Source organism: Fonsecaea multimorphosa (genome assembly GCF_000836435.1).
Source record: "Fonsecaea multimorphosa CBS 102226 unplaced genomic scaffold supercont1.32, whole genome shotgun sequence".
In the NCBI taxonomy this organism is placed as follows: Eukaryota; Fungi; Ascomycota; class Eurotiomycetes; order Chaetothyriales; family Herpotrichiellaceae; genus Fonsecaea; species Fonsecaea multimorphosa.
Window position 1 is genome coordinate 279,989 of NW_015971666.1, and position 19,245 is coordinate 299,233.

A 19,245-nucleotide genomic window follows, 5' to 3' on the forward strand; every position below is an offset into this window, starting at 1 on the left:
GTTGTCCGCTCTTCCGGAATATACTCCAATGCGAAGTCGCCATGGCATTGCAATTGCAGACATTTTCAGCTATTTTTGGAGTCTTATTCTTGTTGCTGCAAACGACTGTATAATGCTGTGTTGAAGACTGGTAGGTCTGTCACACGTCTAATCGTTGGGCTAGCACGTTCCATGCCAATTTACAACTCCGACTCGACGTATCTATTCAGTTGGGCGCTCTGCTTGCGGGGTGATGCGAGCAATGTGTCGACGCTGGCCATCCTGCCAGTCAATCAAAGCAGAGTGTGTTGTGACGCGGTTGTCCCAAACAACAACGGTGCTCGGCTTCCATCTGACGCGGCACTGGATATCCTGGCTCAGAGCGATATGGTCATACAGGAACTTCAGGAGATAGTCGCTTTCCTCCTGCTTGAACCCAACAATGTATCTTGTGAACTGAGGGTTCACATATAGAGCCTTTTCGCCAGTCGCAGGATGGGTTCGCACTATCGGATGGATGGAGCTATTCGACAGTCAGTCAATCACGCACCCACCAAGCCAGCACGATGAGACTTACGAGACGGGGGCGCGGCGGTAGATGCTTCCCCGGTTTTTGGCGGCAGTGGCCTGTTCATACCCAGAGTGGACGGCCTGCAGCCCAGCCAGGCGTTCCTGGAAAGCCGGGGAGAGCCGTTCATATGCCTTGACCATGTTGCAGAAAAGGGTATCACCACCGGCGTCGGGGACATCAAGGGCATACAGGAATGTGGTCCCAGGAGGCTGGTTCTCATATGTTACATCACTGTGCCATGCGATGGAGTTGGTCCGGCTGGTGAGGAAGTCAAGGAAGGACTTGTCATCAGCACCACGGTGGACAAGGTGGACTTCAGGAAAACCCTCTGGAGCACCACTGTGAAAAGGTCAGCTTGGATGTTTCGTGTCGACATGGACCGGTAAGTTTTGCTTGCCTGGTGGGATGGATGTGTAGTCTTCCAAAGTACCGCCCGAATTCCAAGGCCTTTTCGATGGGAAGAGAAGCAAAGTCTTGGTCCCGGAAAGCGACGACCTTCTTCTGAGCAACCAAAAGAGCCAACTCATCTTTGCCCTTGTTGTCGAGCTGAGACAGTTGGACCCCCGTTACCTCGGCGCCAATGGATGCCGTGATGTTTTCAATCTGGCTACCCTCCTTCAACAGGTTCTTGAACGAAGGGTCTGCGTCTTTTCCATGCTCATAATGCTCAAAAGGTTCTAATGGCGGATATCTGTGGGAATCCAGCAAAATGGTTAGACTTTCAGGCCCAAGCCAGCCAGAGAGACACCAGCAGATCCTTCAAGCTCAACACTTACATTTCACCTTTCTCATTATCCCAGGTGGGGAGATAATTTGGAAAGCTCGCCGCAGCAAACCTATCGGTGCCTTTCAATTCGTTTTCCTTGGAAAAGCTCACGGTTTGGATGTCTTTGTACGCTCCCACGGCGCCCCTTAGAGCGTTAGGTGCAGACGCGGTCGCCATTTCGAAATGTGTCTCTTTACAGGAAATCTAGATTGGATTGCTAATACAGTCGAACCAGACTGACAACCGGTGAGACCCCTCTCTTTTATACCACATTAAGGGTATTCGGCACGAGAAATCTCTGCCCAGAACTCCAAGTTTGGGATTCGCTCATCAATGCTCTATCCGAAACAACAACCCCGCAGGGAATCGTCCGTCATGTGCGCTTCTCCGTCGGTCGGAGCCCTGTGATATATCTGTCACGACAGTGGTGGAAACTCAGACGCGGGTCTTCTCGTCAATGACATGATTGCGATCGAATTGAGGATTTGTTGAAATGTTGTAAGTGGTGAGCACGCCTTCTCGGTTGATATTGCGTGATGTACTAAGTGGGAAGGTACAGACTCTACGCAGCGCAAATGTCTCTGCACGTCCAAAGGAACGCCGCCGCGTGCAAACTGATAAGCGATATGGACCAATTGCGATGAATATGGTGCGTGGAGTGTGCGAGATGCTAGAAATACTACTGGAATGGGTACAACGTGCCTCATTGTCGCTGAGGCCTCATTTCGGACGACGTCCGGCTGTGTCTGTTGATGCAGCAAACTGAGATCGGCAGGGAACCTTTTCCTGAGCAGACCACCTTATTGGATCCCTCCTGATGGATTGGACACCAAGCGGTCGATGTCATGTCCCGTCCCAGCGTTTGTATCTACCGAGTGACAGCATCTTCAGTGGTGGATACGTCCTCGGATGGAAGGTCGCAAGCATGCAATGTGTACGCTGATCTTTCCGACGCAGTAGAAGCGAGGACGGCAAGGAAGGGGTATTCAGGACCTAGAGCCTGGGTTTCTCTAGGTAGGTATAAGATAAAACGATTGCCGGCGAAATCCCTTCATACCCAGGTATTGAACCAGCGCCGCAATTTTCTTCGAGTCGTTTCTTGTCTGGCTTAGATATGGCGTCCTCCAAGTCGGATGACAGCTCTTTAGAGCCATCTTATGATCAGAAGGGGGAGACTATCCCGGTCACTCTTGCAATCGAGGATGGTCTTGGTTCCAGCAGCGTCTCCATTGTCGATGACAAGACGTTTCTTCGTGTTCATGGTGAAGAAAACTACGTCCCTATCGAAAAGTGGGAAGGTCGCCATCGTTTCGATCCATCTTTCCAATGGACCCCTGCCGAGGAGAAGAGAATTGTCCGCAAGATCGATCTGAAGATCTGTTCCTGGGTTTGCTTGGCGTTCTTTGCGTGTGAGTGCTTGTGTACTTGTTCAAAGCGAGGCTGAGTATTGATATTATATCAGTGCAGCTTGATAGAGCAAATATCGTCCAAGCCTTGACGGACAACATGCTGGGTGACCTCCACATGACAACCAACGACTACAACTACGGACAGACTATTTTCTATTTGTGCTTTTTGTCGGCGGAGCTACCTTCCCAACTGATATCGAAGAAGCTGGGCCCAGACCGTTGGATACCAATCCAAATGATCTGCTGGAGTCTTGTTGCAAGCTTCCAAGCCTTTCTCAGTGGAAAGTCGTCTTTCTATACCTGTCGAGCACTATTGGGGTTGATCGAAGGAGGGATAAGTCACCACCCCTCTGTCGCTCCAGATTACAACTGACATCCAAAGCACTTCATTCCAGATACCATTCTTTATTTATCATACTATTACAAGGGTAGAGAGCTTCCTGCACGCTTGGCCTGGTTTTGGACCGCATATCAAGCTACATCAATTGTCGGCGCGTTTCTGGCTGCTGCCATCCTCAACATGCGCGGCATAAATGGCCTTCCAGGGTACGTTGTGGTACATGTCTGTATGAGCAGGGCAGCTGACTTGGACATTGTATAGGTGGGCTTGGCTGTTCGCTCTTGAGGGAACACTCACAGGGCTCATTGGCATCGCCACTTACTTTTATTTACCCCCATCGCCATATCAGACAGCCTCCTGGTTTCGTGGAAAGAATGGCTGGTTCAGTGAGCGAGAGGAAAAGATCATCGCCAATCGCATTTTGCGTGACGACCCTAGCAAAGCCGACATGCACAACCGACAAGCTGTGACGCCAAAACTGCTATTCTACGCTCTCTGCGATTGGGAGATGTGGCCAATCTACGCCATTGGGCTGTCCTTCCTGATCCCCAACTACCCTGTCACTCAGTACTTGTCGTTGATCCTGAAGCAATCATTTGGCAGATTCGAGGTCAATATGCTCACCATCCCCTCATACGTTCTATTCATCATCAATCTCCTTGCTTTCACCTGGTTGTCAGAGAAAACGAACCAGAGATTTCTCGTTGCATTGCTCAGTCAGATCTGGTGAGTCGACCCCGGTTGCGCGAGGACACGCTGACTTATTCCTGCTTCAGGTGTATGCCGCTACTCATCGCATCTGAGCTCTTGCCTGGGGAGGCGTCTCGATGGGTGAAATACGCGTTGGCCACTCTGCTCGTCGGCGCTCCATATGTGCATGCCATACATGTAGGTATCACTAGTCGTAATGCTGGTTCAGTACGAACGAGGACCGTGGCATCGGCGTTGTACAACATGTTTGTGCAAGCCAGCAACATCATTGGGTCAAATGTGAAGATCTCTTCCCCACTGTTAGAAAAGAGTCTAGTTGTTGCTGACATGGATGCCTATACAGATCTTCAGGACAGACGACGCACCCTTATATAGGCGTGGCTATAAGGTCCTGATCGGTATCTGCGCATACAATGTTGTCCTATTCCTCCTCGCCAAATGGTTTTATGTCTGGAGAAACAAGTGAGTCTTTCAGGTCGCCATCTCGAACGTTTTCGCCTGCTTTGCTGACAACGAACGCTTCAGAGTCCGGGAACGGAAGTGGGACTCCATGACGGAGGAAGAGCAACGCCACTACCTTGCGACAACAACGGATAAGGGAAACAAGATGCTCACATTCAGATTTGCACATTAGAAGTGATCTTAGAAGGAGGCCAGGAAGGAAGAGAGGAAAGGAGGTTGTCGTCATTGGATGATATAGGCCCACGTGAAAAGGCGTTGTTTCTATAACACGCATATGTTCAGGGGCAGCAACCAAGGTCTAAGCCGCTGAATGGAGGGGCTCAGGGAAGCTAGTCCTTCGGCCAAGTCAGGACCAACTGGTAACCGCTGTTCGCATTGTGTAAGCCAAAACTTTCAGGGGCAACCAATTGCTGTTCTGTAAAGTTGCAAAAACTCTGAAGACGAAAGGGCGGTGGGACCTCTTGATTGGCGTCTGCCTCAAGATGCACCTGAGTACAAAGGTAGATTCAGCTTCTGTGGGACGCAAAGTACGGGTCCCGATATTTTGGGTCTCTGCAGGTGTGAAGCCACAATTGAAAGAGCCTGTACTATCGCCTTGCAGAAGTCAACCTTTGGGGCGTGAGAGACATGGCGCCGTGTGCGTCCTCACACTGACATCTGCACCGTTACCAGAAGGATTCCTGAACCGATTATGAACCCGGTATCCCTGAGCAAACCTTAGCATTAGCCTCAAGACCAATCAGCGAGAGGAATTCTTGGAACCTACCAATCAGTGCTTTGTCTACGAGGCCTTCTACTACCTCTTCTTTACCTCTATTTTTCAACATTATCTCTACCTCCAACGTTCTGTATAGTACACGCTAATCAGCAGATAAAGTGTAGCTGATGAATAGGCGGTAATCTCTTGGCTGCCTCGACTCCTTCCACTCTTTGCCAAGTTGTTCGCGCACATCGTGAGCAGGTTTCCCGTTAGCACGATGATGAGCAAGTTCTATACCCCCAATGGTATGCCAGGCCAAAAATTCCCCAGCTATCCACAATTCGCCCCAGTGAAGTATTCTCCCAGACGAGCTTGTTTCGACCTTCGACAGTCCAATGAGCAAAAAGGCAGTATCAAGAGCGAGACATGCTCAACTGATAACAAGGGAGCAGTGAAATCAGCTAGCTTACCCCGTAGTTTGTGCTTCGCCAGTGTCTGCTCTCTGATCTATTCCTCAAAAGAAGACAGTGTGTGCTTGCGCATTTGCGTACTCTGCTACCCATAAAGACCGGCCGAAACCCACTACTTCTATCCGTCACCGTTTTCCATTACAGAAGTACACGTATACAATCGTTGGCATCGTCGGTCATGAAATCCATGCTTCTGACTCTGTTGAGCCTTGTCACAAGTGTGGCAGCTACCGGTCCCCTACCTGTGACCAGAACTGGGTTAGCTGGTATCGCCGGATTTACCTTCTACAATCCGTATTGTGCTCATGGCTGTTTCCGATCCTTCTCACCATATATGCTGCAATGTTCCACAACGATCAGCGCCGGAGGAAAAACAACTGCGGACGCAACTGCGCATATGCTAGCTCTGTGTCGAGCGTCCGATTTCCCCTACCTCAGTTCCATTGCCTGGTGTATTCACACGTTTTGTCCTGAAAGTGTCCGGGCATCGACAATTGAGAAATTCTGGGAAACACAGATTACGGGAGATGTCCATATCCTGCCAGCATGGAGCTACGGTGAGGTCATGGCGAATATCACACAGCCTCCAGCTATGGTGGCAATGGGCAAGGACATGGTATTAAACATGACCATGCTCACCACCTACAATACCTGGAAAATCACTCAGGATACCTTGATATACTTCTTCCGCGAGACTGCACAAGAATCATATTATGGGTAAGTAATGTTTCCGTCTCGACGACTTTCTATTTCGTGACTAATGAATCATCTCTCCGAATAGACTTGCGATTTTGCTGACGGCTTTCGGCCTCCCGATTGTTTTGACTGGGCTTGGATACCTGCCCTTCATGACCAGCGCATTAGACCGCATCAAACCCTGGATCTATCAGAATACCTTCGGGACTTACCACGATCGACCTCTTCCCTTCCTGATTGGCAACGCACCCACGTTGGGCCAGAGTGGTTACATTGCGGTGATTTTTATACTAAATATCGTCTTTCTCACGGTTGGCTACAAGACATTATGGCCAAGGGAAGAGATGCAGTGGTACAAAAATCACTACCAAGAACTCATGGCTTATTGGATGTGGCGCACTGGTGCTCTAGCATTTTGTCAGCTACCAGTCTTATTCCTCTTCTCAAGCAGGAACAACATCCTGCTGTGGCTCACAAACTGGTCCCACGCAACCTATATGCTGCTTCATCGATGGATAGCCCGATTTTTCCTGCTACAGACCATTCTGCACTCAATCCTTTCACTGATCTTGTATCAAAATGACGGCTATTACTCTTCCACGGTGGACACGCCACTTTGGTATTGGGGCTGTGTTGGTACTGTAGCGGCCGTCGTCATTGTGCTCACGAGCTTCCTTATTATACGCCAGCGGGCATACGAGCTGTTCCTGCTCACGCACATCATCATGGCCGTTGTCTGTCTTGTGGGATGCTGGTATCATGTCTGGGCTGACGACGAGGGAGACTTTGGCTACGAGACTTACCTTTACGCAACGTTTGCTGTTTGGGCCTTTGATCGACTGGCTCGTGTGGGACGTATGTTGAAGACGGGGGTGAGGCGGGCCACAGTTACTGACATCAGCCCAACGATCGCCCGCATCGATGTCCCAGGGATCCGTTGGCGGTCACCAGGGCATTGTGTCTATGTATATTTCCCGACGCTCCACCCTTTCCGACCGTGGGAGAACCACCCGTTTTCCTTGATTCCCACAGCACTTATCACAGGGCAGGCTTACAGCGATGGAGCTGAGTCCAAGTCTCCTACCGACGTGGAAAAGGACCATCCCATCACTGTGAAATCTCGGTCTGCAGTTGAGCATGATGCTTACAAAAACTCAGGCTTAACATTGTTCGTTCGAAAGAAAGTGGGAATGACGCGGTCTTTGGAGATGCGGGATGGATTGCTTACGCTACTCGAAGGACCTTATCCTTGCAATCCTACCAAGGATGTCCTACAGAGTGATCGACTACTGTTAATTGGTGGCGGTATAGGCATCACTGGACTGTTGCCATTCGTCTGGTGTCATCCGAATGTCAAGCTATTTCATAGCGTCAAGGTGAACGATCAGTGCCTCTTGGATGCCTTGACCGATGTGTTAGACGCCATTCGCGAGAAGGAAGTCGTCGTTGGGCGCAGGTTAGACATCAATCGGTTGTTGCGAGATCAAGCAGACCTTGGATATTCCAAAATTGGAATCATTGTGTGCGGACCAGCGGGAATGTGTGACGATGTCAGGGCCATCGTTGCTCGGCTCGGCAAGGAGATGTCAGGTCGCTGCTCTTTCGAACTCGAGATTGATGCATTCGGGTGGTAGATTTAGAGCAACAAGAAAACTTTTCCGATGATTCCCGCCGTTTAGTCTGGATTTCATCTGGTGGCGAAGCTGTGGAAGACAGATCCGAAAGTCTCAAATTGAAAGGGTAAATCTCAAGAAACGGCGATGATGGGTGAATAAAGGGAAGGTATATAGAAATCTGAGCGAGAAAAAGGCCGCTGATACACGGAGTCCAGCTGTATACTGAACAGAAGACAACTGTCTTAAGGTACCGAAGCCTGAGTCGAATCTATTAGATTCGACCATCCAACGAGCTATTTCCATTGTACGCAAGACACCCGCCGCACTTTCAATCATGACGAGGCCCAGGCATCTCGACAATGGCACGACGCCATTATAAGGTCCCACAAAACTGCCCACGAATTTCTGTCACATTTTGATTCGTTTTCAAGATGTGGACTTCAATTCAACTGTGAACAGGGAGAAATAAGACTCCCTCGAATTGCACCTCACTATGCCCACGAGAAATGTTCAAGATGCAAATACATCCCACCGGATTTTGGACTCTTCAAGATGTTCAGGTTCTCATCCGCAACAGCATTACGGACGTCGTCCTGCATCTCAAGCGGTCCGCAGACGAAGACACCGACTGTTCCTCTCGTGCTTGCCGCCGCAGAGGCTTCTTCTCGAATTATCGCCGGAAGGTCTGGACGACCGCAAGTATCTTCCCCCGATATCTCAGCCGTGTGAGGCTCTTCTTGCCCGCCCTGATCTTTTGCGGTAAAGATCTTCTCTTGGACGGAGGAATCGGATCTCTGCGGATCAGAACTAGCCTTGTGCGAAAGTTGCACGATACGCTCGGCCTCTCTGGTTAAGTGTACTTCAACAGATAAACCATTGCTCAAACCTGATGAGTCATAGGCAGAGACTAAGTTGTTGACGGCTGAGTGAAACCATGTCCGAGTCGCTATGTCCCGTGTTGCCAGTATGACACGTATTGTTTGAGGTCCGTGCGAAATTCGTGGTCGAATTGGCTCGTCAGAAGCTTGTGTGGTCTCTTTCTCCTTTTCAACAAGACTTTGAGGATTCTGAGGCTCTGTGACAGAAATATGGCGCAGGAACTGCTCAATGAATGGCAACATCCACCCAGCCCCAGAGCCGCCGGCAACTAGAATAAGACGATCACTGCTGAAGTACTTTTGATTGTCTATGCCTCCGTACGGACCGTCAACGAGCACGGGTATCCGTACCCCTGGATTTGCTGTCGCATATTTATAGAGCCTTCCTGTAAAGCCTCCGCGTGGCCGAATGTAGAACACAATCTCGGATAACCTGTCCGGTAATGTCGAGGGTAGTGAACAGATGGTGAACGGGTGAGAGGTAAGAGCACCAATGCCGAAGCTGCGGAATCGTAAGAAACAATGCTGACCAGGCCGCCATTGAAAGTTGGCCGGTATAGTGACGCGGATAATATCGTTGTCCTCAACGATAATTTGTGCCTTCTGGCCAATGCCGTACTCGAAGAGGGTTCGGAGCCACGGATACGTCCAGCAGGGTACGTAAATTGCTGCTGTTGCCACAAAGTAGTCCCTGGACAGTTTTTAGGAGATGTATTTCACTTTTGCACTGAGGGATTTACCATGATGTGAGCGTGCCGCCACAGTGCCAAAAGAACACGACCATAAATACAACGGCCGAGAAGAAGTGTGCAGCTTTGAAAAATTCATATCCCCAATTCCTGGCCAGATATCAATTTAAACGCCATGTCTGCTTCGTTGTACAGCGTCACTCACCGGATCGGGCCCCAAGATGCGAAAGTAAGCCACGCCTGAAACAGAAGAGCAACAATCCCGGTCCAGTATTCAAAGATGTTGGTTTCCCAGAACTGGTTGACCATATCGTGGTTTCGAATATGCCAGACAATGAACGGAAACGTATGCATCAGGGCGGTGATCATAAACGCGTATGCGATCCAGCGGTGAAAGATTTGGAGTTTCTCATGCGGCACACCTGTCACTAGCGAAATCCAATTTGCTTTACTCGCCGTCGCACTGCCTCCTGTTAGCACATAAGTAGGGATACTGACCCATAACACGAACAATAAAAATGGCATGCATGCCAAAGCTAGCCAGCCAGATCTAGTTCCCAGCGGTGGCGAGTTGCCCCAGACCGTGTCTGTACCTGGCCAATAGTATGGAGATGGAACTAATTCCATGCCTTCCAGAAGTCAGCGCTTTTGCGAATCTCAGTGTAATGTGGTTACGCACAGAAGAAGTAGATGGTGGCCACAACCCCCAGAAAAAGGACTCCGACAGGAGCAGAGTTCCATCCCAAGGATTTGATATGGAATCCTCGGTAAGATAGGTACCGAGTTGCGGCGACGCATCTTCGCCATATCGGAAGTCCAGGTCGGTGCGAAAGAGGGAGCAATTGAGTGAGAGCATAGCCGATAATGAAGATTCCAATCCCTGTCATAAAAAATGCCACGGTTGGTAGCGAAAAAGTCCAGTCGGCGACATACCTAGAGGTTTCGTCAGTTCAAGCCTGGGAACATCTTAGGCAGAACACCAAGCTCACCAATTATGCCAATGCTCCTTGTAAAAGGCGCATTGTTCGGGAGTGAAGCCCTCACAGTCGAATGCCCGACTGGACTGGAACATAACAGGTTGGTATAGCCATGCCGCCATCTTGGCTAGGAAGGTGAAAGCAGATCAAGAAATTTTCAGGGAGACCGGAAACTCGTCAAAATCATGTGCGGTCTTTATAATCAAATGTTTTAGAAGTTCTCCTGGACCCCCATATTTGAGCTGATCAGCATAATATGGGAGCCAGCTGCATCGTGTCCAATTCCCCTGCTTGAGGAGATACCTGTTTTGACAGGGTAAACGCTATGGAGTTCGCTGAGGTCGCTACGAGTGCTTTCGATACTCCACTTGCCAGGGTGGGCCTGGTGCCTTCCGGAAACGTGCTCAGATGGAGACCCTTGGCACTTTCATCAGACACAGCCTATAAGGACCGAGCATGCATTTTTGAGCAAGTTTTCCCATACGGGCGGTAAGAATACTACCTAGGTACTGGGTGGGCTAAGAAAAATACTTTATAGCGGATCGTTGTGCCCAAAAGGGGGGCGGAGTGCTCACATTGATCGTATACATTACATTGCCGCACCGCCTCGGGACAAATTCGAGTAATTCACACTTCTCAACTACTTCTGCACCAGTTCGGGCAATGAATATGTCGACAATGAGCTCCATGGGCTCGATGTCGATGCCTACCTCGATGACCGCATCCAGCACGATGTCCGGTATGGCTATGGGCAGCCCAACCACTTCTTCGATGCCAATGTCTTCCTCCTCCTCCTCCTCCTCCTCCTCCTCCTCCTCCTCCTCGTCCCTCATGGGCATGGACTCCATGGCCATGACATTCTTCTTCTCTTCAACCACGCCACTTTTCTCGATGAATTGGACGCCAGACTCTCAGGGCCAGTATGCGGGCACATGCATATTTCTGATCGCCCTTGCGGCAATCTTTAGAGCATTGCTGGCTATCCGTTTCAACTTCTACCCCATGCTGGCTTCTTTCGATACCCGAAGTAACGGTGGCGTGGAATATGAGCCCTACCACAACGAGAAGTCGCCTCGGAGGCCGTGGCGGGCAAGGGAAGCAGTCATGGCGGCATTCGTTGATGTCGTATTGGTGACTGTTGGGTATTTGCTGTCAGTACACTTGCGAGAAAAGCAATCAATTAACGCCTAACATTTGCTAATGTTAATCAGCATGATTGCCGTCATGACCATGAATGTTGGGTATTTCCTGAGTGTATTGGCGGGAGTTTTTGTGGGAAGCGTGTTATTCTCACGGTTTATGGGAAATTCGGCGTCGCTACATTGAGCGAAATGATTCAAATTATCGTAAGATGGGCGAGGTTTTCTTTCACAATGTGGAGGTTCACGAGCATACTACTTGCTGTACCGATTATCGACGACTATCCGAGGTCTCTGAGACTGCAAATGCCGCTTTATTTCGGCCTCTCGAGTGGTTATTAACAGCATTCCAAAGGCATTGGTAACACTAGCTATACACATTCATGCGAGCTGTGCTTGGCTGCTTTGTACACACTGCACGCCTGATAAACCATTCTCTTTCAGATAAACTTCAAGTCCGGGTTACTATAGTCCAAGTGGATTCATGCACTATACCTATTATAGTCGTACTAAGCCGCTCTAGTCCTGTAGCTACACCTATTTGAGAAAGTCTCTAATGTACTATCTCCGGATTGGATTAGCGTATAACTTGGAAGCCATCCAATGAAAGCGTATATAATGTTGCTAAGCTCTTAGCTAGTGAGGCTACGCTATTATCCCCCTTTTCGTAGGTAAAGAAGAGGTAATAAGGCCTCTCTACTCGCTCTTCAATGAAGCGAGTAATCACTGTATAGGCTTGTGATGCTAGGCCGACCACCAATCACAGCAACCACGAACAGTTCCGGGACGTAATTACTCTACCTCTTCCTTATCGACAGCTTATTTATCATGCTGACAGTTTTACGCCCAGAAGAGCTTGGCGTGAGAATGCTTGAGCATAACGTTCCTGCGAACCTCGTATTATCCCGGCCCATTTGACCAGCCGCGCTCGCTGCTCAGCCTCCGGTTGGCTATTGAATTTGCTAGCCCCCAAACTTCGTCAAGTCACTACACCCGCACGATGCTTGTTACACAACATCTAGGCAGCTGCCTCTGCAACGCCAGAATTCCCGACCGAAGTGTGCGAGAAATACCTTGAACAGCCTTCACCAAAGTGCTTGCCTCCCATGCCACTCCTGCAGACAGCCAGAAATGATTGTACTTTCGACAGCTATGGTCTTGTGAAGCTAGACTTTGGGTGCTTTGATCAGCATCAACAGGATCCAGCTTCTCAGCCTGATGGCGACCCTGGTCCACACCCCTCATCGTCCCGTCGCGACCGTGCCAACGTCTCAGATCAAGCCTTTTCATTGGCTCAATGGCTGCACAACGCACGCAGTCCATGCACGCTACGACGGTGGCGTTTCATGCGCCCGAATGACCTCGATGTCCTGCTCAAGAGGGGAGGCTGCGCATGAGGCTCTGTAGCATATAAATGCACATGCTTCTAGCCTTTCTCTGGGACAAATTCTGCCTTCGTTCCGCTCATCAGCAGAAGCAATGGCCTTAGATTGCAGCAATGGTTGGAATGGATCTTGCGACCTCTCCTATCAAAATGCCTTTGCCACGAGTGGATGCATCGAGTATGATGCGGATATCGTTGGCATAGGTGTATGTATATCATGGCAGCCCAGATGTCCATCACTAAATTGTTGTACAGGTCGTCGTCTCGTTCGTGTTATCAAGCGTGATCTCTTTCGCAAGTGTTGTTATTGGCTATTTCACTTTATCTCTCCCTCGCTACCTATTGAATGAGGCTGATGTTCTCTACATCGGGGCTTTCCGGCGGCTCTTTATGAGCAGGAAACGGACAATAGAGACCGTCGATGACGCATCAGACGCACTGCGCAGCGACGCACTCATATCCTTCATGCTCTCCATGAGCGACCAGCAATTGGTCAGTGGCGTTGCCCTGCTGATTGCCGGGTTTGCCAAAAACACGGACATTACGACGTATTCAATGGATGTAATCGCAGCACTTGCATTCCAGTCCTCGAGCGTCCATCTGGCAACTTTGCCGCTGATACGCTACCATCTGAAGGACCATATGACGGCTCTTGCTATCAGGTTTTCCTTCATGATCGCGAACTTGGCCATGCTAGCTTTTCTGATGATCGAACAAACGAGTTCCCAATGGTGGCCCAATCTTTACTTTACCTGCGCCTTCTCGGATTTTACTCTCAAGGGCGCCACAGCCGTGGACATCTTATCACAATTTGTCATTCTGATACTCCTTTGCTACGACTACGGCGATGCTGCCTGTGCTCTTTTCGGCCAGGCCGACGATAGGAGCATTCTCGAGTTTGTCTTCAACAGGAAGTACCGGCAGTACCAGATCGACAAACGTCCTACTCAGCAAGACTACCACAGGGCGAAAGCGTTAGCGATCCGTGCAAACTCCAAGGAAAAGCAAAGTCGCAGTCAGGTGCGGGATACACTCCAGGACATACGACTCATGGAGTCTTTTGCCTTTCACGAATTCTTCGGATCTTATGCTGCAGGCATCATGTGGCTTGCGTTTATACAGGTCTATGGCATTATCAATGTCTTCAAGACGAGGGCTGAACCGAAGGGGAGCACAGGTAGTATGAATGCTTGGGGGTTTGGTCAAATTGTCCCTCTCGTGCTGCTTGTCTTGCCCTTGATGGCTGCCATCGAAGCTTACGACGGTCAGGTTCGATCAGACAGATTTAAATCTTATTCGCTAATTGTGGGTAGATTACAAAGATCAAAAGGCTTCGCGGGAGGCTACCGACAGCAGCAGTCCGACCCCCGATGTCCAGAACGACGCCATCAGCATCGTTTCCAATAAAGCTTCGACAGTCTCGTCTGAGGTGCCCTCAGGCGACCAAGAAGATTCCCCTGAGCAAGAATCGCCACAAGACGAGCGAGAAGGACATGAGTTGTCCATCATTGGTGATGCACCGACCAGACGAGATTCGCACCATCGAAGAACCTCTTCTGCAGAACAGAGCATAAGTAGAATCTCACTTCGGCAGGATACCGAAGCCCGAATTGGCCGTCAAGGCACATTCCCGAGACCTGGACCCGAGTCATCCCGCCTCTGGTTGATCAGATGGACCACCGAAAGTGCCGAACCCTACAAGTGGAAGAGCTTGAAATTCTGTATGTTCGCTTACCTCTTCTTCGCCTCCGGTCTGACTATCTGGTACGCTGTGGCGAATTTGAATAATGTCCTGCCGCCAAGTCAGTACTGGGGTCTATCCGCTATCCTCTGGATGACAATCTTGCGGGCCGTCCTTGGCCAGGTACAATTACTACTGTATGCGCGGAAAAACAAAGCTTTGAAGGACGGCACCCCGCCCACTGCACAGACACCGCAACCTAACGCAGCCAATCCGCCTCCATCCACGAGCAACAGTACACGATTGTGACCGTGTAAGAAAATCCACCATGTTATAAGAAGTATCAATGCCAGAGAGGTGGCAAAAACAAGTCTTGGGGTCGTGATTACTAGAGAATCTTAGAGAGAAGGCACTGCTGAGTCGAAATTGAGTGAGATCAGGTCAATATAGCATAAGTTCTTAGCTCTGTCGATGTGGACGCTAAGCTTCGGAGATCGGAACGTTTCTACAGGCCAATTCTGTGCGGCTCGTATACTGCTTAGAGTTAATTGTTTCCACTTTTTTTCTATAACAGAAATAAAAATCGCCAACCCGTAAACTTTCAGTGACCAAGCTCTCAACTCAACGCCGCCATGTCCTCCATAGAGCCCAAACAAATGATTCAACATCTAGTATGCCCGAGCACCTGCCACCAATGGAGCCTGACGTATCTGCTCCCAATAAATCATTTTCTCAACTTCTGAGATGCATCGCCTGTTTAATATATTTTAAACCATGTAGAGCCCTTGCGAGTGCCTCGCATGTGTTACAAGCTTCGGCCGGCTGCCTCTGTTGGTTTCCTATCCTCACTTGACTGTTGAAAGTATACCTCATTATTCACCTTTTCGCCTCCTGATCGTAGCGTCGTGGGGGCCCAGTAAAGTTGATCGAATACCATGCAAGACAGATCAAGAGTACGACTGCCATCAACGCTCCGTCGAAGACGTACAACGTCCATTCATGCCTCAGGGGATATCCGCCGGAGCCCCAAGCATACTCGATGACTCGGAAAATGTTCCGCGACGAGATCAGAGTGCTGACCAAGTACAGCATGTAGAGGTACCGTTGCCACGGGATGTTTGTTGCCAATATATCTGGAGAATGACGAGCGCGTGAGTGGAAGTTTGCGGCAACAACCACGAAGAAGCCGAAGACGATGATCTGAAGGCATAGGCCGGCCAGGATGATGTATTCCCCGAGCTTGACTCTGCTGTGAGTCTTGGCTCCTGAGAGGACACCGGCACCAACGCCTTGGACAACGAAGCACAGGACGTCGCCTCCGACGAAAACCTTGGTCATCCATTTCGAGGGAATCAGCGAGTGTGAATCGCCGTTGGTCGCGCGGATCAATCGGCCCAGGATCATGTAGACCGATGCTGCAAACAAGATCGGACCCAGCAGGATCAGGAGGGACTGGATTGCGTAAGGCAGGGTTTTGTCGGTGTTGTAGTGAGCCACAGCGCGAGCACCGTACCCGACAGCTTCGACTAGAAATAGTGTTAGCTCCCTGGAAGGACCGGCGAAAGGGTGGACGTACATATGCCACCAATGATGAAAGGGATGCAGAAACGCGCCCTGGTCTGGACCAGGCGGACCAAGTGGGCAAGAGACGCAAGTCCGAAGTATGCGGCCATAACGATAGCTCCAATGAGTGAAGGCGTGTAGTACCAGAGGACGTATTGAACAGCCATTGTTACTGCTATGCTCAACAAGATGAAATACCCCGGCGTGGGTCGATGACTTGAGAGAGGACAGTGTACAATGTAAGGCTTCAGAAGAAGGACTGATGTAGTCAAGAAAGGATTAATGGAGGCCAAGTAGTGCAAGCAAAAGACCTGACTGCTGGTTCCATTGAGCCTTTTATGAACCACCATTCACAGATCGTTGGTGTGCGACAAAACAACTGAAGCACCGCCGACGTCACGAACATGCTGGTGTTCAGCTCCTGGAGCTGGTCCTAAATTAAGAATTTGCAGACAGGGCAGCCGAAATCGTTGCAACTATGCTCGAGGCGCAACTCAGGCCCTGAAATCAGTTAGTGTATCTGTTGAAGTTGGTCGTGTTCGTGTAGATCCAGTGCCACTGCATGCATAGTTTAGTCCGTGCTCTGTGTCAAAGGCACATCTAGTCCCCTGCTGATAGAGCGTTATTGCACAGAATCGTGTTCGTATTGTCCAGCCCTTTGGCGGCTTGGCGGGTGTTGAAAGGCTGAAAAGATGGTCTGAAAGCAGGGAGGCATCCGACGGCACTATTTCCGAGTCTCTAGACCTGCCGATCCAAGGTGTGGGGCATATACATTGGTATACGAGCTCTACACGAGACAACCAAATCCCGCGTACTCGTATTGGCTACACGAGTCGAGGTGTATGCCAAGAACGAGACCCACAGCATCCACTTTGTCGCCGGCCAGGCGTCTTCACCTAAGTCATAGTTTTTGCAAATCGTGATGGCGCACAGGGACCCCAGTCGGCTCATAAGCCAGCCTCTAAATATGTCTGTTCCAATTTTCAAAGTCCTTGAGCTCAGCCGTTCCTTCGAACGGTCGAAAGGATGGCCTGCTCTTTGGAGATGTTGCCGGCTCCTGATGTCGAAGCTATCGACCCGACCTCTGACCGTGAGAGATGTCCCACCCTAGGACGGGATATTGAGAAGACCCAAGATGGCGGAGCTGCCGGCATTCTGAGTAGCGCAGACGGAGCAGACGAGGAGAGGTACATTGTATCGTGGGAAGAGCCAGAAGACAAAGACAAATCCAACCCGATGAACTGGCCTCCAACCAAGAAATGGAGGACTATTGCCTTGCTCTCCTTTACCACCTTCCTTACGTTGAGTCTCAACATCGCGTCGCAGAAGCCGCAGCTGACTTTCTGCACAGGCCGTTGGCATCCTCGATGTTCGCCCCTGGCGTTCCTGTCGTCATGGTAGACTTCCACAATACGTCCAACACGTTTGCCACTTTCGTCGTGTCAATCTTTGTCCTCGGCTTCGCAGCCGGACCACTGGTCCTGGCACCGCTCAGCGAGTTGTATGGCCGGGTTCCCGTTTACCATGTCTGCAACGTCGCATTCCTATGCTTCACAATAATGTGTGCCATTTCAAAAGATTCGGGAATGCTCCTTGCTTCCAGGTTCTGGGCAGGTTTCGCTGGTGTCGCGACAGTCACCTGTGGAAGCAGTACAATTGCCGACATGGTGGCTAGGGAGAACCGTGCCGCTGCCATGTCCTTCTGGGCAATGGGCCCGTTGCTCGGACCTGTGGTAGGGCCCGTGGTTGGCGGCGTTCTTGTGGAGAGAGCAAATTGGAGGTGGACCTTCTGGACCATTGCCATAATGGTGAGCCTACGTAGGCATGAGACGTGGAGTGATTGTTAATCAGAACATAGGCCGGACTGGTCGTAGTGGCGGCCATATTCATCTTCGAAGAGACGTACCCCCCCGTAATACTGGAGAAAAAGGCAGCACGGCTGCGAAAGCAAACCCAGAACAAGAAGTACCGTTCCAAGTTGGCAACGAAGACCTCGGGCAAAGAGCTGTTCCGGCAGAGCTTTCTTCGACCGGCCAAGTTGTTGCTCTTTTCCCCGGCGGTGTCCCTCATCAGCATATACATCGCCGTCGTGTACGGCATTCTGTATATTCTCTTCACCACGTTTTCGTTCGTGTTTAAAGAGGTGTATGGCTTCTCCGAGATTGCACTCGGCCTCACTTTTTTGGGGTGTGGCGTGGGCAACCTGTTGGGTCTTGCGTATGCTGGCAGGCTGAGCGACCGAGAAATCCGACGCAAAGTCTCACTGGGACAAGAACCAGTCCCGGAGGACCGCTTGCCGTATATCATTACACTGCCAGCGTGCTCGGCATTGCCCGCGGGTATGTTCTTGTATGGCTGGGCGATCCAGGCGAAGCTCCACTGGATCGTAGCCATGATTGGTACCTCGCTGACAGGATTTGGAATGATTTGCATCTTCATGGCTGCTCAAACGTATCTGGTCGACGCCCATCCGCGACACGCAGCCAGTGCGACTGCGGCAAATGCCGTTCTCCGCAGTGTTGCCGGAGCACTCCTGCCACTGTGCGGCCTGGACGTCTACGATGCGCTGGGATGGGGCTGGGGAAACAGTCTGTTCGGATTTGTTCTCCTCGCAATGGCACCGCTGCCGGTTGTCTTCAAGCTCTATGGGCACCGCTTCCGGGGAGAGTGATATGGAAACCGTAGGCTTGGTCGCGAGTTTCAACATTCAAAAGTTCATATAACATGGGAATAGACATTTAGGTAGCGCAAAACAACACGTTCTGAGTCTGAACAACAGCACCAAGAAGGGTATTCCCTTGTTCGAGTATTTCGGCGCTCCTGCCTATCTCTCACCTATCTTCTAGATGGGTAGGCGCCTCGGCATTGTCCTGCTCTCAGATAACCGAGAGCTGTTCGCTCTCTAGATAGGGATATCACGCAAGTATGCTCTTCTCTCCCCGGCGGCCGAGAGTCAGCTCAAGATGTTTGCAATGGTTTCTAGAACTTCTGAGTCTGACCCATATCGCAGAACCGCAACCTGATCTACAAATAACCAATATCCACCCTCTCCATGGAGCCAGCACCTTCTGTACAAAGAGAACTAACTGCCTGAACCTCGCACCTCTCGGTGCCCCTTTTTGGTGTGGAACCCAGCTCCACAGCCACCATCAAGCCATAGACCCAGATCTATGGTATCCCAAATCCAACTTCGTAAGTTCGACGGGCTTTGACA

At 50.4% G+C, this 19,245-nt stretch overlaps 9 protein-coding genes across 9 annotated transcripts; 5 read left to right on the plus strand and 4 right to left on the minus strand.

Moving 5' to 3' along the window:
* Positions 1-201: 201 nt before the first annotated feature.
* Positions 202-1,493, minus strand: Z520_10773 (uncharacterized protein; the record flags this gene model as incomplete). The annotated part of the gene is made up of 4 exons (XM_016781265.1): positions 202-502; positions 557-889; positions 981-1,241; positions 1,327-1,493. 4 exons carry the CDS (start codon positions 1,491-1,493, stop codon positions 202-204), a joined length of 1,062 nt encoding a protein of 353 aa, XP_016627718.1.
* A 937-nt stretch (positions 1,494-2,430) lies between these two features.
* Positions 2,431-4,410, plus strand: Z520_10774 (uncharacterized protein; the record flags this gene model as incomplete). The annotated part of the gene is made up of 7 exons (XM_016781266.1): positions 2,431-2,725; positions 2,779-3,077; positions 3,108-3,271; positions 3,327-3,791; positions 3,842-4,055; positions 4,120-4,238; positions 4,302-4,410. The coding sequence occupies 7 exons, from the start codon at positions 2,431-2,433 to the stop codon at positions 4,408-4,410; spliced, it is 1,665 nt and encodes a 554-aa protein (XP_016627719.1).
* A 1,176-nt stretch (positions 4,411-5,586) lies between these two features.
* Positions 5,587-7,738, plus strand: Z520_10775 (uncharacterized protein; the record flags this gene model as incomplete). The annotated part of the gene is made up of 2 exons (XM_016781267.1): positions 5,587-6,125; positions 6,190-7,738. The coding sequence occupies 2 exons, from the start codon at positions 5,587-5,589 to the stop codon at positions 7,736-7,738; spliced, it is 2,088 nt and encodes a 695-aa protein (XP_016627720.1).
* A 473-nt stretch (positions 7,739-8,211) lies between these two features.
* On the minus strand, positions 8,212-10,386 carry Z520_10776 (uncharacterized protein; the record flags this gene model as incomplete). The annotated part of the gene is made up of 6 exons (XM_016781268.1): positions 8,212-9,289; positions 9,339-9,437; positions 9,493-9,750; positions 9,799-9,916; positions 9,967-10,220; positions 10,277-10,386. The coding sequence occupies 6 exons, from the start codon at positions 10,384-10,386 to the stop codon at positions 8,212-8,214; spliced, it is 1,917 nt and encodes a 638-aa protein (XP_016627721.1).
* A 396-nt stretch (positions 10,387-10,782) lies between these two features.
* Positions 10,783-11,118, minus strand: Z520_10777 (uncharacterized protein; the record flags this gene model as incomplete). Its single annotated transcript, XM_016781269.1, has 1 exon — positions 10,783-11,118. The coding sequence occupies one exon, from the start codon at positions 11,116-11,118 to the stop codon at positions 10,783-10,785; it is 336 nt and encodes a 111-aa protein (XP_016627722.1).
* A 37-nt stretch (positions 11,119-11,155) lies between these two features.
* Z520_10778 (uncharacterized protein) lies at positions 11,156-11,590 on the plus strand (the record flags this gene model as incomplete). Its single annotated transcript, XM_016781270.1, has 2 exons — positions 11,156-11,415; positions 11,476-11,590. The coding sequence occupies 2 exons, from the start codon at positions 11,156-11,158 to the stop codon at positions 11,588-11,590; spliced, it is 375 nt and encodes a 124-aa protein (XP_016627723.1).
* A 1,292-nt stretch (positions 11,591-12,882) lies between these two features.
* Positions 12,883-14,777, plus strand: Z520_10779 (uncharacterized protein; the record flags this gene model as incomplete). Its single annotated transcript, XM_016781271.1, has 3 exons — positions 12,883-12,993; positions 13,043-14,051; positions 14,101-14,777. 3 exons carry the CDS (start codon positions 12,883-12,885, stop codon positions 14,775-14,777), a joined length of 1,797 nt encoding a protein of 598 aa, XP_016627724.1.
* Positions 14,778-15,344: 567 nt separating this feature from the next.
* On the minus strand, positions 15,345-16,198 carry Z520_10780 (uncharacterized protein; the record flags this gene model as incomplete). The annotated part of the gene is made up of 2 exons (XM_016781272.1): positions 15,345-15,994; positions 16,045-16,198. 2 exons carry the CDS (start codon positions 16,196-16,198, stop codon positions 15,345-15,347), a joined length of 804 nt encoding a protein of 267 aa, XP_016627725.1.
* Positions 16,199-17,057: 859 nt separating this feature from the next.
* Z520_10781 (uncharacterized protein) lies at positions 17,058-18,702 on the plus strand (the record flags this gene model as incomplete). The annotated part of the gene is made up of 3 exons (XM_016781273.1): positions 17,058-17,332; positions 17,383-17,839; positions 17,890-18,702. The coding sequence occupies 3 exons, from the start codon at positions 17,058-17,060 to the stop codon at positions 18,700-18,702; spliced, it is 1,545 nt and encodes a 514-aa protein (XP_016627726.1).
* Positions 18,703-19,245: the final 543 nt, after the last annotated feature.